Here is a 13,799-nt window from a genome sequence, read left to right as displayed (position 1 = left end):
ATAGTATTGATTTGATTTTATAGCACCTTATTTACTTCCTTTTAAAAATTATAGTTAAGTTACAATATTGTGTTATTTTCAGGTATACAGCAAAATGATTCAGTAATGCACATAAACATATATATGTATATATACATACACAAGGAATATATAAAAGAAATATACATATATTCCTTTTCCAATTCTTTTCCATTTTAAATTATTACAAGATACTGAGTATAGCTCCCTGTGCTATAAGACCTACAGTAGGTCCTTGTTTACCCTTTTATATAGCACCTTATTTTAAAAGCACTTAAGTCAGAATTTGAGACAGTTTGTAATCTGTTTGTCTTTTTCTGTTCTGTATATGTGTTAATTTTTCTGATGTCAACAGTTAATGAAAATCTTGGCACAACTTGGGGGAGAGGCAGAAAATAAACTATTACTATCAGTTATGGCACTGGTCAGGCCTTAACTTTTCTAATCAGTTTCTTAGAATACCATTATGGGACCATTCTCCAAGGAAAGCAGATCTAGTGGTGGCCATTTACTTTCACTGTTAGTCTTAATTTCTGTAATCTACAAATTATGGAAATAGATTGTTATATATTTTCATTGTTGTGGCTTCTCATTAAATACCTGATGTTTTTCATGATTGCAGCCTAGAGATGTTGGACAAAGTTGAGCCCCCAACTATACCAGAGGGTTATGCTATGTCCGTGGCATTCCATTGTTTGCTAGACCTTGTACGTGGAATCACTAGTATGATTGAAGGAGAGTTAGGAGAAGTTGAAACAGAATGTCAGACTACTACCACTGAAGCAGTTTCTTCGCCTACACAGTCATCAGAACAGCAAGAATTACAGTCGACATCAGACCAGATGGATAAGGAAATAGGTATATTCATTATGATTCTATATTATAAATCTTTATCTTGGAATAATTTTGAAGTTAGAGAGATTACAAAAATAATAGTTTCCATATATTCTTCACCATGCTATCCCAACTGTTAACACTACCATATTTGCATTATTTTTTATTTATATATATCAGCATATTTTTTTCTAAACTATTTGAGAAAAAGTTACAGACATAATTCCCCATTACCCCTTAATACTTTAAAGTGTATTTCTAAAAATAACAACAGTTTCCTACATAACCACAGTATAGTCACCATCAGAAATTTAGCATCAGTTCGGTTCAGTCACTCAGTCGTGTCCAACTCTGACACGTTCATCAGTTCAATATGTCATCAAATCCCAGATGTCCTTCAGATTTTGTCATTTGCCCCAGTAATGTCTGTTATGGTCTAGGATTACATGTTGAATTCAGTTCCATGACTCTATACCCTTCTTTAGTCTGGAATAGTTCTTAATTTTTCCATGTTTTATATGACCTTGACATTTTTGAAGAGACAGGCCAGTCAACTTGGGTTTATTTTTGTTTCCTCATAATTAGATTTAATAGATTGATTTTTGGCAGAGCTGCCACAGAAATGTTGCTATGCTGTACATCAGTGTTGTTAACTTTTATCATTTGGTTAATGTGATGTCTGCATCCTTTGTTCAGTGTAAAGTTAATTAATTTTTGTATAGAAATTCTTTGAGACATCTAGGAGAGCTTGCCCTTCCTGATTTATTTTGTTTCATGTGTTTATTTATATTAGTACAGACCCTTGTATTCCTGTTTTTTTTCAAAGCATTATCAGTACAATTTGTGATTGTCATTATTTGATTTGACACTCAGTTATCTGCGACATGGCCATATGGGACCCCTTTCATGGTGGCTCCTATGTCCTTTTATCATCACTAGTTCTCTTGTTGTTTCCTGACCACTGCTTTACTGTCTGATACAGCAAAATGCTCTAAGCTCATCTTGGATTTTTCTTGTATAATCCAGGGATAAGTTATTTTTTCACAGAGCCCTAGTTCATTTTAGTGGAGAGAAGTATTTATAAACTAACACATGGACACTAGATATGCTTCCTGCTGCTTGTGTAGGAAATACGCGCATGTATGAGCACACATTTCTGTATACTTAAAAAATATATATCTATTTTAAATACCATGAGGACACACCCAATTTTTCCAATTCTAGTTTAATACTACATGATGTACTTTTAACTTGCCATTTTTGGTATTTCCTTCTCCAACAGTGAGAAACTTGGTTCTATTTTACTCAATGTATTTACTCATTTGTATGATTTCCAGTGTGTATAACCAATCTCTTGGCTGAGCTTGCTTATTACAGTTTTCCACTGCCAGCTGGTTGCATAGGCTGAAAGTTTGGCCCAATGAAATGGAAGGGAATAGGAACTGATTTTATATGTATATTTTAAAGGTATCAGTCAGTATACAGAAAGATCTTATTACTGATATTTTAAGACAACTTAGTTTTAAGACTTCTTGGGAATTCTCTGGCGGCCCAGTGGTTAGGAACTAAGATCCCACAAAGCACGTGATGTGGCAAAAAAAAAAAAAACCGAAACACAACATTTCTTGAATTCTGAAACTGGTATGGTTTTAAAATTTTCATTTATCAGATATATATTCAAGGTTATAGCTTTAGTACTTAACAACAGACTTGTTTTTTGAATATTTACTATATATTACCAGGTGATGAGGGGGATTAAGTGCTGTGACACTTGTAATTATCATTAAGTATTGTGTATGTTTCCTTTAAGTTAGTAGAGCTGTTTGGGAAGAAATGGTGAATGCCTGCTGGTGTGGTCTGCTCGCTGCACTGTCACTCCTTCTTGATGCCAGGTATTAAGTCTTTATAAGTTTTATATTGCATGTGACAGGTGAAAAAAAGCAACAAACCATTTTAAAGTGTGTATTTAAATTTATCCTGAGAATTGTTTCCTAATACTAGTTTTTTATGTTTATAGAATATTGTTATTTTTCTGCCATCCCCCTCTTCCATCATGTTATAATGGAAAATACAATCCAAAAATTACAGAATGCCTTTTTCATTTTAAGCTTTACTGCTTAAAATTAAGATAATCATATTAATCAATTTCTTTGATGTTTTTCTTCAGAATCATGGAATTTGCTGAATTTTTAAAATGCTTGATATTTTTAAGTTATATCTTTGAGTTCTTGACTATTTTCTTTGATAATGAATATGTGTCATAAATTGCTTTTATCCAGTTCATTTTTTCAGATGTTTGCTAGTTAAAATTCCTTAAAGTAGATTGATTTTGAGTTTTTAAAATAGATTTTGTTAAAACTTTCCTGGCTACCTAATTTCATTTGGCAGCATACCTAAAAATAATCATCCTAAATAAAATACTTTATCTTTTCAGCACAGATGAAGCTGCTACTGAGAATATTTTAAAAGCTGAACTGACCATGGCTGCTCTTTGTGGAAGACTGGGCCTTGTAACTTCAAGAGATGCTTTTATAACTGCAATATGCAAAGGTTCCCTGCCTCCCCATTATGCTCTTACTGTATTGAATACCACCACTGCAGCCACACTTTCGAACAAATGTAAGACTTCAGCTTCTTCAGAGTTCTGTTCATCAGGTGGTGTGACAATGTAGAGAATAGATTATAGAAATTCTGAGTTCAAGCCTCTATTTTTCTACTCCCTGACTCTGACTTCTGCGAGAAGTTAATGTCCCTGAGCCTCAGTTTCTTCCATCTTATTGAAACAATGGAGGCAGGAGTAGGGAGAATAATACCAATTTTAAATAATAATTGTGAGGATAAAAGAAGATAATATCTGAAAGTCCTTTGTAAACTCTAGCATACTACTGAAATGGGAATGGTTGGGTCTTTTTGTTTTGTTTTTTAAATAGAACTAGCAGAATGGTAATGTTTGCCACCACTTAGATTGACATTCAAAAAATATTTTTTTCTTGTTGAATACTTTAAAAACATTCCAGTTTGTTACTTGTAATATAGGTAAATTTCAATGGGCTGTTCAGTTTTCAAACTAAAAATGTTAGTATTGGTCTCTAAGAAAAGTTTACTGGGAATGTATGTTTAAAATACTAAGTGTCCTGAATTCTGTTTTGCTTATGAGGCAATTATCAAAGTTTTATAATTTGTTAAACTTATTTAGAAAATTACTTAATATTTGCTTAACTTGTTTTTGTTTTTGCACCTGTTGAGTTTTTAAAATGTTTGCATATGGATAATAGGTAACTAAATAAATGTCATAGTTGAACTTAGTTTGATCAAATTAATGTTCTAAAATGTAACATTGCTTTGAATACAGGATGAAAAGTATATTTTAATTATTTAGGTTTTCCTTTGTGTTCTAGCATATTCCATCCAGGGCCAGAGTGTTATGATGATCAGTCCATCAAGTGAATCACACCAGCAAGTTGTAGCAGTGGGTCAACCACTAGCAGTCCAGCCTCAAGGGACAGTAATGGTAAAGTACTTTTTCTTTGTTTGGTAACCAGTTAATACCAATTAACTCTCAAGGAAAAATTTTGTACCTTTTTTGTGTGTTTCTCAAAATTTGTCATTATAATTTCTTTCTTTCTTTCTTTTATCTGAATGATACTTTTAGAAGAAGCCAGATAAATACAGAGTGACATTGTTGTAACCGTGACAGCACAGGTTTTAAGCAAATAAATTTGTTCTGTACAAAATGATCCAAGCCTCTTTTCTGAAAATTTTTGTTTTTTATTAGAAAATATTTGGATATGATGGTACTTTTTATAAGCTTAAAATTTTTGAGAATGCATAACAGTTCTTGCAAATATATCCTTTTTTAATACAGCTGACTTCCAAAAATATCCAGTGTATGAGGACTTTACTTAACTTGGCACACTGCCATGGGGCTGTTCTTGGGACATCATGGCAACTTGTCTTGGCAACTCTACAGGTATGTTGTAGCCTCTGGGTCAGAGGCCAGTGTTGTTTTATATCTGAGTGCTATCAGTTAAAGTCACCAATGTCTATCAGTGCTTTGGGCAGGCCTGAATAGGCAGTAAGTATGAAAAAGGGCAAGTTGGAAAGAGAACAAAGACATGGCTCACATTATATGAAGTGATGGGATGTCTCTCATAATGGCCTGTTCTACTGCCTGTGCTTGATGTAATGAGTATTTTGTATGAATGTTAATTACTAATTTCAGCTTAGTTATTAGATACCTAGTCTGATTTTAGTTTTAGTTATTAGAATTTTTGTAAGTTTATAAATCTCTGTGTTCTGATTTTTTTTTCTTTTCTTTTTTTTTTTAATTTTACAGCATCTTGTATGGATTCTGGGATTAAAGCCTAGTAGTGGTGGTGCCTTGAAACCTGGGAGAGCTGTTGAAGGGCCCAGTACAGTAAGCTCTAGTCATTCTTACTCAGTTAGTATTTGGCAGAATGTTTATATGTTACATTTAATTTTATTCTTCTCTTAGGTTCTGACAACAGCAGTGATGACAGATTTACCAGTGATTTCCAATATACTTTCCAGACTGTTTGAAAGCTCACAGTAAGAGTCAGTTTTTTAAATTGATACAAACATTATTATTAGCTGTATGTTTTAGATGAGAATATCTTATTTCTTCATTTTTATTTTAGGTATCTTGATGACGTATCATTGCACCATTTAATAAATGCACTTTGTTCCTTATCCTTAGAAGCCATGGATATGGCCTATGGAAATAATAAGGTGTGATACTCTTTCTTTTCTGTGTTAAATATGGTACATTATTTTGTTGATTAAGGTGTATATTCATTAGGATCTTAGTGTTTTACAAGTGGGAACAATACCTTGTAGGCTAGCCCTGCTCTTTTGGGTGTTTACATTTATGATGGTTTGTTGAAGGGAGAGTGAAGAGGATATTTTTTGGCTTGTGGAGTGTGCCAGTAGTTGGCTTCCCTGGTGCCAGTATGTATCATAATTTTAAATTGTGTCCACTTGGTGCACTGAATAGTCTAAAAAATATTTCTATAGAGAAAAATTGAATATCACATTTGTAAATGTGTTCTACAAATTAGTAATCCTAATGATTATAATTTATGATTGTGGCAATACAGATTTTAAATCAAGGGAAATATGTCTCAGTTTCTTTTGCCTTCATGGGATGGAAATTAAGGAGCTAGTCATTTCTTTCTGAAGGTAATGACTCTCCCTACCTTGAAAATTAAAATTTTGCTTTGCTTATTGATTAAATGAATCAAGCTATACTTTTGAGAACATTTCTTCCTATACTCTACCATTTTCTGTTAAACTTGGAAAACACAAGAATGTTTGGGTTTATTGATACCTTAGAAATTATTTAAAATGCTCTCTACATTTTAAGATTAATAAATATATTAGTTGGACCATTTACAAGTAAGTGAAGTTACTCAGAAAATGATTAGAAAAGCAGAGAATGCAGCTTGTGGTTTATTTAATATCCAACTGTAGGACCTAAACTTACATTATTTGCCTAATCCTTAATTATAATCCTGTGTATTGTAGCTTGTCATCTTGGTTCATGTGAGTCATTTAAAGATTAGCCAAAAAGATCTTAAAGAGCAAAGTTTTATATATTATGGTACATACTTAGAGAATTATATAAACATGCAGGTGTTTGAAAATATCTGTTATAGTTTGCTCCAAATCAAAGCAAGGATAATATACAGTGAAGTAATCAAATTCTTAATACTACTTTCAGTAATCCTACATCCTTAAGATTCATTCTTAACAATGTAATATTTTTAATAGATACCTTCACTGGATCTGAGCAAGTTTATATGGTAATGACTTGAGAATTTATGTATTCACTCAACAAAGTACAGTATGTTTAGTATCTACATGACACTCTGCTGGAAAATATAAAGGAAATTTCTGTTTTCAAAGAGCATGTAAACCACTTGGCTCATGGATAACGTGGCAGATAAGGTGGTGGGAGAGTCGAAATAGTTTATCAATGTCAGCTATTCTGAGTGAGTTAAATAGCTTAGGGAGTGAAATATATGTATCACTGTCCTTTAAGATGTGGTTTTAAAGTCACCAGTCATCTCATTTTTGGTGCTCATTTCAGGAATTTGTACTAATGTGTTGAGGAGGTAGCTGATGGTAAAGCTTTCAAATTCTTCCTTAGAAGGGGACAGTGTTGATGACACTTGCGCAGGCATACTACCAAACTGAGTATATCAACAACAGAAACAAGAAAACAGCTGCTATCTTTCTTTGTTGTATGTCAGATACTAACTTATGTATTTCTGTTTAATCATTTAAAACAACTCTGTCAGGTTCAGTAGTAACTGCTTTTTAGAGATAAAAGATAAAAATAGCTTAAATACCCTGCTTGGGGTCACCTATTTAGTAATTGGTGGAGCTTGAATTTGAATCCACATATGTCTTATTCCAGAGCTCCATTCTTATAACCACTTCACTTGTGGCTTTAACTTTGTGTGCATCAAAATCAGATATAGCACTTTTAAAAAATGCAGTAGTTAGGACCATATACCAAGCTTCATGGATACAAGAATCTTTGGATATGAGGTCTGGACATATACTTTTAAATGCTGTGTGATTCCTGTGTATCCTCATTAGAATAAAGAGGAGGGAAAGGAGGAAATAATACAGGGCAACATTTATAGAGACATATTATGTGCCAGGCACTTTGTAACACGAGAGGTCATTTCGGTATATTATTATCTCCATTTTATAGATTAAAAAAGTTAGCGCAAAAGAGAGTGAACTTTTGCTGTTTGCAGTAGCATGGATGGACCTGGAGAATATTATGCTTTGTGAAATAATTCAGAGAAAGACAAATATTATTTATTGTCACTTATATGTGGAATCTAAAATTAAAAAAAAAAGCTAATGAATATAATGAAACAGATCCACAGAGAGAGGAAAGGCGAAAAGGACAAAATAAGATAAGGGAATTAAGAGGCACAAACTATTATATATAAAATAAATAAGTGACGAGGATATATCATATGGCACAAGGATGTATTATATGGCATAGCCAATATTTTATAATAACTGTAAGTGGAATAAGATCTGTAAAAATTTTGAAACTTTATGTTGTACAACTGAAACTAATATCATAAATCAGCTATACTTCAAAAAAATAGTTACTCAAGGTTACATAGCTATTAAGTAGTGGTGTTGAGATGTTAAAAATTCATAGGCATCACTGTATCATATTGTCTCTAGAATGATGAAGTTCTTTCTACTACACTAATTTTTAGGGTACTTATAGTGTTAGCACAGGCGGGAAGAGTCAATCTGACCACACTTTTCTTAAAATCCCAGGGTACTTGTTCAACAGTTTTTACTAGAAAAGAAAGATAATTTCACACATTTCCATTTTAGATTTTTATTAGTACTATAAAAATGTTGTATATAAAGTAATTACAAAATCTTTTTACTTAAAAATTATAAAATTATGCTCAAAATTTGCTTTTAAAATTTCAGTTGGCTTCTATTTTTTCTAATGCATTGTCTCCATTTGAAGTACTACAGCTGTTTATCAAAAAATTCTCATAATTCTAGTCAGCTTAGTCTACATTTAAGTATATTTTACTATCTGTATTAAAATTGGATTAGAGATAGTTGCCCTTTGAACTTTTTACTAAAACTGTTCTTCTGATACATGGACTGAGTAATTTAGCCATTTATGAAGTACACTGATTCGCTTTCTGTTGTTGAAACGCCAGTGACTGAGAAAGTGGTTTGTCTTCTTTCTCTGCAACTTTTTTATTAGCATCTAAACTGACAACCTTTACCTCCTCCTTCTTGACATCATCATTCTTTCCCCTGTGGTGTCTGTTGTCTTCTTTTTTTTTTTTTCATTTTTCCTGATACTCACATATAAAACCTAAGCAATTGAAGACTTTACTAGTAAGACTGTATATTAGTTAGCTCAGCCTGCCATAACAAAATACTACAGACTGGAAAACTTAAACTATGGAAATTAATTTTCTCATAGTTCTAGAAGGTAGAAGTCCAAAATCAGGATGCTAGCATGGTCAGCTCTTGTGTAGACTCTCTTCCGGATTGAAAGATGCCTGACTTCTTACTGTGTCCCTACATGGCAGGGAGAGAGGGGAAGGGAGGGAGAGGGGGGAGGAAGAGGGAAACGGAGTGCACATAAGCTCACAAGCTCTATGGTATCTCTTCTTATGAGGACGTTAAACTTACTGTATTGTGGCCTCACCCTTAGGACCTCATTTGACCTGAATTACCTTCTTGTAGACCTTATCTGCAAATGTCGTCACCCTCAGGGTTAGTTTCAGCAGGAAGTTTGGGAGCAGTGGTGGAGTGTGGGGTGGGGCAGATCACAATTCAGTCCATAGCAAAATTCTTTCCTTTTGGTCAGAAGACACACATTCTGTGTGTCTGGTATAGTTTTTGAATTTTCAAAGTTTCCCTACTAAAGGCAGTCTCTTCCCAACCAAATTTTCAGTTAGGAGTCATACTAGATACTTGAGGGCTTCCCTGGTGGCTCAGGTGGTAAAGAATACACCTTGAATGCAGGAGACCCAGGTTCGATCCCTAGGTCAGGAAGATCCCGTGGAGATGGGAATGGCTACTCACTCCAGTATTCTTGCCTGGAGAATTCCATGGACAAAGGAGCCTGGCAGGCTACAGTCATGAGGTTGCAAAGAGTTGGAGACAGCTGAGCAACTAACACTTTTTAGATACTTGAGGGTGGACTGAAAGGCTTGTCATATGATAACTGAAGTTATGTCATGTTTACTTCTAATTAAGTATATTAATTATAGTCATGCTTTTCACAGTATTCTCAGTTTGGTTTACAGTTGAAATACTCAAATTCTCCTTATGATATAAAAAAATATGTTTTTCTTCTAGGAACCATCTCTTTTTGCTGTTGCCAAATTGTTAGAAACTGGTCTAGTTAACATGCACCGAATAGAAATTCTATGGAGACCTCTAACTGGCCATCTACTTGAGGTAACCTCTGTTTCTTTATTATATTTACTTTTTGTTTATAATAAAAACTTACGTAGTGAATTAATGATTCTGTATAACCGTAAGAAAAATCAGCATAAACATTTTTTTTGTACTTCTCTCTGTATATTTTATCAGGAACTAAGGTTTTATAGTAATCAGTTTGGTAAAGGAATAGGTTGAAAACTTTATGACTAAAAATGAGTGATACAACAATGAAATCTCTGATATCTCCATCACCTGTTAGTTTGGGTCCTCTTTCTTTTATTATATAATCTTTTGATCCCCTTGGCTTCAACTGGTTCTAAAACTTCAAGGCAATTAGGACTGAAATTTAGTACTAGACACTGCTCCTTTACAGACTTCCCTGTGATTATGAGGTCACATTTCTACAAAAGGGGAAAAACTTTCTCAGTATCACTAATTATAGATAGTACCAGGGAATTTTGTCTGGATTTGTATTCAAACTTGAGTGAATCTGAATAATTAGTTGCTTCTTAATTGACAACTGCTTCTGTCAAATACATGTTTATGAGCAGTTTAGGTTTTGGTTGCCCTCATTGTTTCATATTATTTTAGTAATCTGAGAAGGGTACTGTTCTTAGTTTAAAAAAAAGAGTCCTTTCTTCTTTTTCCCTCCATTCTTTGGGATTATTTTTATGAGCTGTTAAAGAATATATGCAGATTTCTTCATTATGGAATTCTCATCAAATGGCAAAAAATATGTTTTTAAAATTTCAGCTGAGTATTTGGTTATGAAGATAGACCAGATTAGGAACCTTAGTTTCTGCTTCTTTTGTTTACTCTGGTGACATCATTTACTTTTATGAAATCCTTTCTTTTCTGTGAGTTGCTTAGTTTCATCTTTTATCTTCTATCTCCTTATTGCTTCCTCTTGCCTCTTATTCAGAAGGTAAGCGTACTTACATTTTGTATATTTTCATATTTTCTTCAACCCTTATTGACAAACATTTTATATGATTTTTTTTTAATGTGGAAGAGTAGGAAATGCAATGTTTTAGTTTTTCTTAAATTAATATGTGATGTACAGCTTAAGTATACAAATTAATTTTTGTTCCACATGTATATACCCTTAGGTGTGCCAGCATCCAAACTCTCGAATGAGAGAATGGGGAGCAGAAGCCTTAACTTCACTTATTAAAGCAGGATTAACATTTAACCATGATCCTCCACTTTCACAAAACCAGGTAAAAAAAGAACCTTTTTTCAAAGCACTTAAAGTCATCCTCTCCCATATGTAACTTTATTTGTAGGCCGTGGATCTCTTATAGAAGGTTGATAATCCTGGATTTTCAGGATTATCTATATTAAAAAATTTAAAAATTTTCTTATAATAGCACTAAAGTAATAAATTACTTAGAATTGGTCTCCCCATCTAGAACTTTTCTTCGGCATGCAGTGCTAAGTCTTCATACTTTATTAGCCTCTTTTCCTTTGGTCCTTACCTGTCTTTTTTTTCTCTTCCCCCTACTCATTACCCTTGTGTGCTTAGTCACTCAGCCATGTCCAGCTCTCTACAGTCCCATGGACTGTAGCCCTCCAAGGTCTCTGTCCATGAAGTTTTCCAGGCCAGAAGGAGAGCGAGTTGTCATGCTCTCCTCCAGGGGATATTCCCTACCCAGAGACTGAACCTATGTCTCCTGCATTGGCAGGTGGATTCTTTACCATTGTGCCACCCGGGAAGCCCTTACATGGGGAGAAACAAGTGGCAGAAGAGGCAAGCACAATAAAATAGACTTTTATTTTTAAATAATTTTAAAGGTTATTTTATACTTTCAGAGTTTTCTTTTGTTGCGATTCCTTTTTCCTGACTCCACATATATCATTCACATATAGCTTATACAGTTTTTAATCATTCACATATATCTTACACAGTTTTTAAAAAGCCCACCAAAGTTTTGTTTAAAGATTGAGTAGAAATGAGGCATTTAATAGCCATTCACATTGCCCTTACTATCTTACTGTATTGTATGTGGATGTCTTCTGCAAATTTCCTCAATAAATAATTATTGGGTACATACTATATGCCAGGCAGTATTTTAACTCTTGTAACAGAATGATGTACAAGACAGAAAAGTTTCTTGATTTTTATAGCTTACATTTCAGTGATTGCATATTTTTTTCCTATTGCAGTCTAATTTTTTTGTAAAGCCCTGTCCATGTATATATTCTTAGCATCCAGCTTAATACCTGGAACATGGTAAGAGCTTAATACGTTTGTTCAGTCAGTGAGCCAAATAAATGAATTGTTGGAGAGAAAACTAAAGCAGGTGCTTTCAGATGCTAAAGGAGTAGAACAAAGTGCTTTTTTCACTTTTTAACAGTAAAAAAATTTTGTGGTTTTGTGTCCTCTTTGTCTGCTAGTTCATTTTTAGGAGTATTGAGACTTAAATAAAATGTGGTACATATTAATAGAGTAAATGAAAGTTAATTTTAGAAATTGGGAATTGTTTTTTCTCTCCAAATAGAGCTAAATATATAGAGGTATATTTTCTATAGTGAGATTCATTTGTATATGAATCTGTAAATTTAATACCTTTTAACATCAGGTTACTCCCTATTTATCCTGAAATATAGTATCTTGAAAATAGATTTTTATTTTCTGTTATTAAAATATAAGACTTAGGGACTTCCCTGAAGTCCAGTGATTGGGAATCCATGCTTCTAATGCAGTAGGGTTGGGTTCCATCCTTGGCTGGGGAACTAAGCTCTCACATGTTACTTGTGTGGCCAAAACATAAAAAATTTAAAAAGACTTACAGGGCTTCCCAGTGGCTCAGTGGTAAAGAATTCGCCTGCCAGTGCAGGAGACACGGCTGTTCAATCCCTGACCTGGGAACATCCCACATGCTGCAGAGAAACCAAGCTCATGAGCCACAGCTCCCGAGCCTGTGTTCTAGAGCATGGGAGCTGGAACTGTTGAGCCCACATGGGGCAACTACTGAAGCCCGTGTGTTCTAGAGCCTGTGCTCTGCAACAAGAGAAGCCACCACAATGAGAAACCCATGCACTGCAGCTAGAGAGTAGCCCCTTCACGCTGCAACTAAAGAAAAGCCCGCACGGCAACAAAGGCCCAGGACAGCCAAAAATAAATTAATTAATTAAATTATTTTTTTAAAAAAAGACTTGGATGACAAGATAATCCTAATGATTACTGTTAGAGAAATCATTTTTTATATTTATTTTACTAAAAAATTTATTTTTACCATTGCAGTCTGAGTGAAGGTGAATTTAAACTTGAAAGACAATAGCAGAACCTTTCCATATTCTAGAACTTCTCTGATTTAGCTTCTTACCTTCTTTTCAGAGGCTGCAATTGCTTTTATTGAACCCATTAAAGGAGATGTCCAATATTAATCATCCAGATATACGACTCAAGCAATTAGAGTGTGTGCTGCAGATTCTTCAGAGTCAAGGAGACAGTCTTGGACCTGGATGGCCATTAGTGCTGGGAGTTATGGGAGCGATCAGAAATGATCAAGGGTACGTGTTTAAAATTAACATCCAAAAAGTAGTAGGAAAAGGGAATTCTGCCTAAAATTGTGAAATGATCGTTAATTTTTTATGTATGCCTTTTTTGCTTAAGTTTATGATCTAAAATAGTTTTTCTTACCCTACTCCCAGGGGGCTGTAGGGAATCATTAGGGCTCACTTTTATTTTGGAAGGATGGAAAAATTGCTGTTTCTAAGGTTCTTACAATAAGAAAAATCCTTCAAACAAACTTTCCCTTTCTCATTCAGTGTCTAAATTTTATTTGGCTAGTTGATACAGGATAAAAATAATATAGTATTAATACATATTTTCTTTTTTATAGTTTACTGTTTTTCATATTTCCATGAGCGTCTTTATTTTTATTTGTTCATTATTTTAAGTAAGCATATCTTTTTTTACATTTATGTAAATGTTGAAGTACTGTATGAGTACTATGTTA

At 33.8% G+C, this 13,799-nt stretch overlaps 1 protein-coding gene across 6 annotated transcripts in view; it reads left to right on the top strand.

Annotated features, from left to right (window-relative positions):
- The window catches only part of MON2 (MON2 homolog, regulator of endosome-to-Golgi trafficking), a 115,556-nt gene that overhangs the window by 55,029 nt on the left and 46,728 nt on the right, over positions 1-13,799 (top strand). For 4 of the 6 annotated variants that reach the window (XM_013963913.2, XM_005680245.3, XM_018047996.1 and 1 more), the window contains 12 exons: positions 641-876; positions 2,663-2,744; positions 3,287-3,471; positions 4,251-4,363; positions 4,718-4,822; positions 5,189-5,269; positions 5,348-5,421; positions 5,511-5,601; positions 9,748-9,849; positions 10,757-10,759; positions 10,944-11,054; positions 13,175-13,350. In XM_013963913.2, the coding sequence (XP_013819367.1) occupies positions 641-876; positions 2,663-2,744; positions 3,287-3,471; positions 4,251-4,363; positions 4,718-4,822; positions 5,189-5,269; positions 5,348-5,421; positions 5,511-5,601; positions 9,748-9,849; positions 10,757-10,759; positions 10,944-11,054; positions 13,175-13,350 (1,359 nt within the window). The remainder of the gene's footprint in view (positions 1-640; positions 877-2,662; positions 2,745-3,286; positions 3,472-4,250; positions 4,364-4,717; positions 4,823-5,188; positions 5,270-5,347; positions 5,422-5,510; positions 5,602-9,747; positions 9,850-10,756; positions 10,760-10,943; positions 11,055-13,174; positions 13,351-13,799) is intronic. The other 2 variants (XM_005680247.3, XM_005680246.3) reach the window with 1 other exon arrangement.

This window comes from Capra hircus, chromosome 5 (assembly GCF_001704415.2).
Source record: "Capra hircus breed San Clemente chromosome 5, ASM170441v1, whole genome shotgun sequence".
In the NCBI taxonomy this organism is placed as follows: domain Eukaryota; kingdom Metazoa; phylum Chordata; class Mammalia; order Artiodactyla; family Bovidae; genus Capra; species Capra hircus.
The sequence above is the reverse complement of the archived record's forward strand: the minus strand, read 5'-3'. Positions and strand labels throughout refer to the sequence as shown.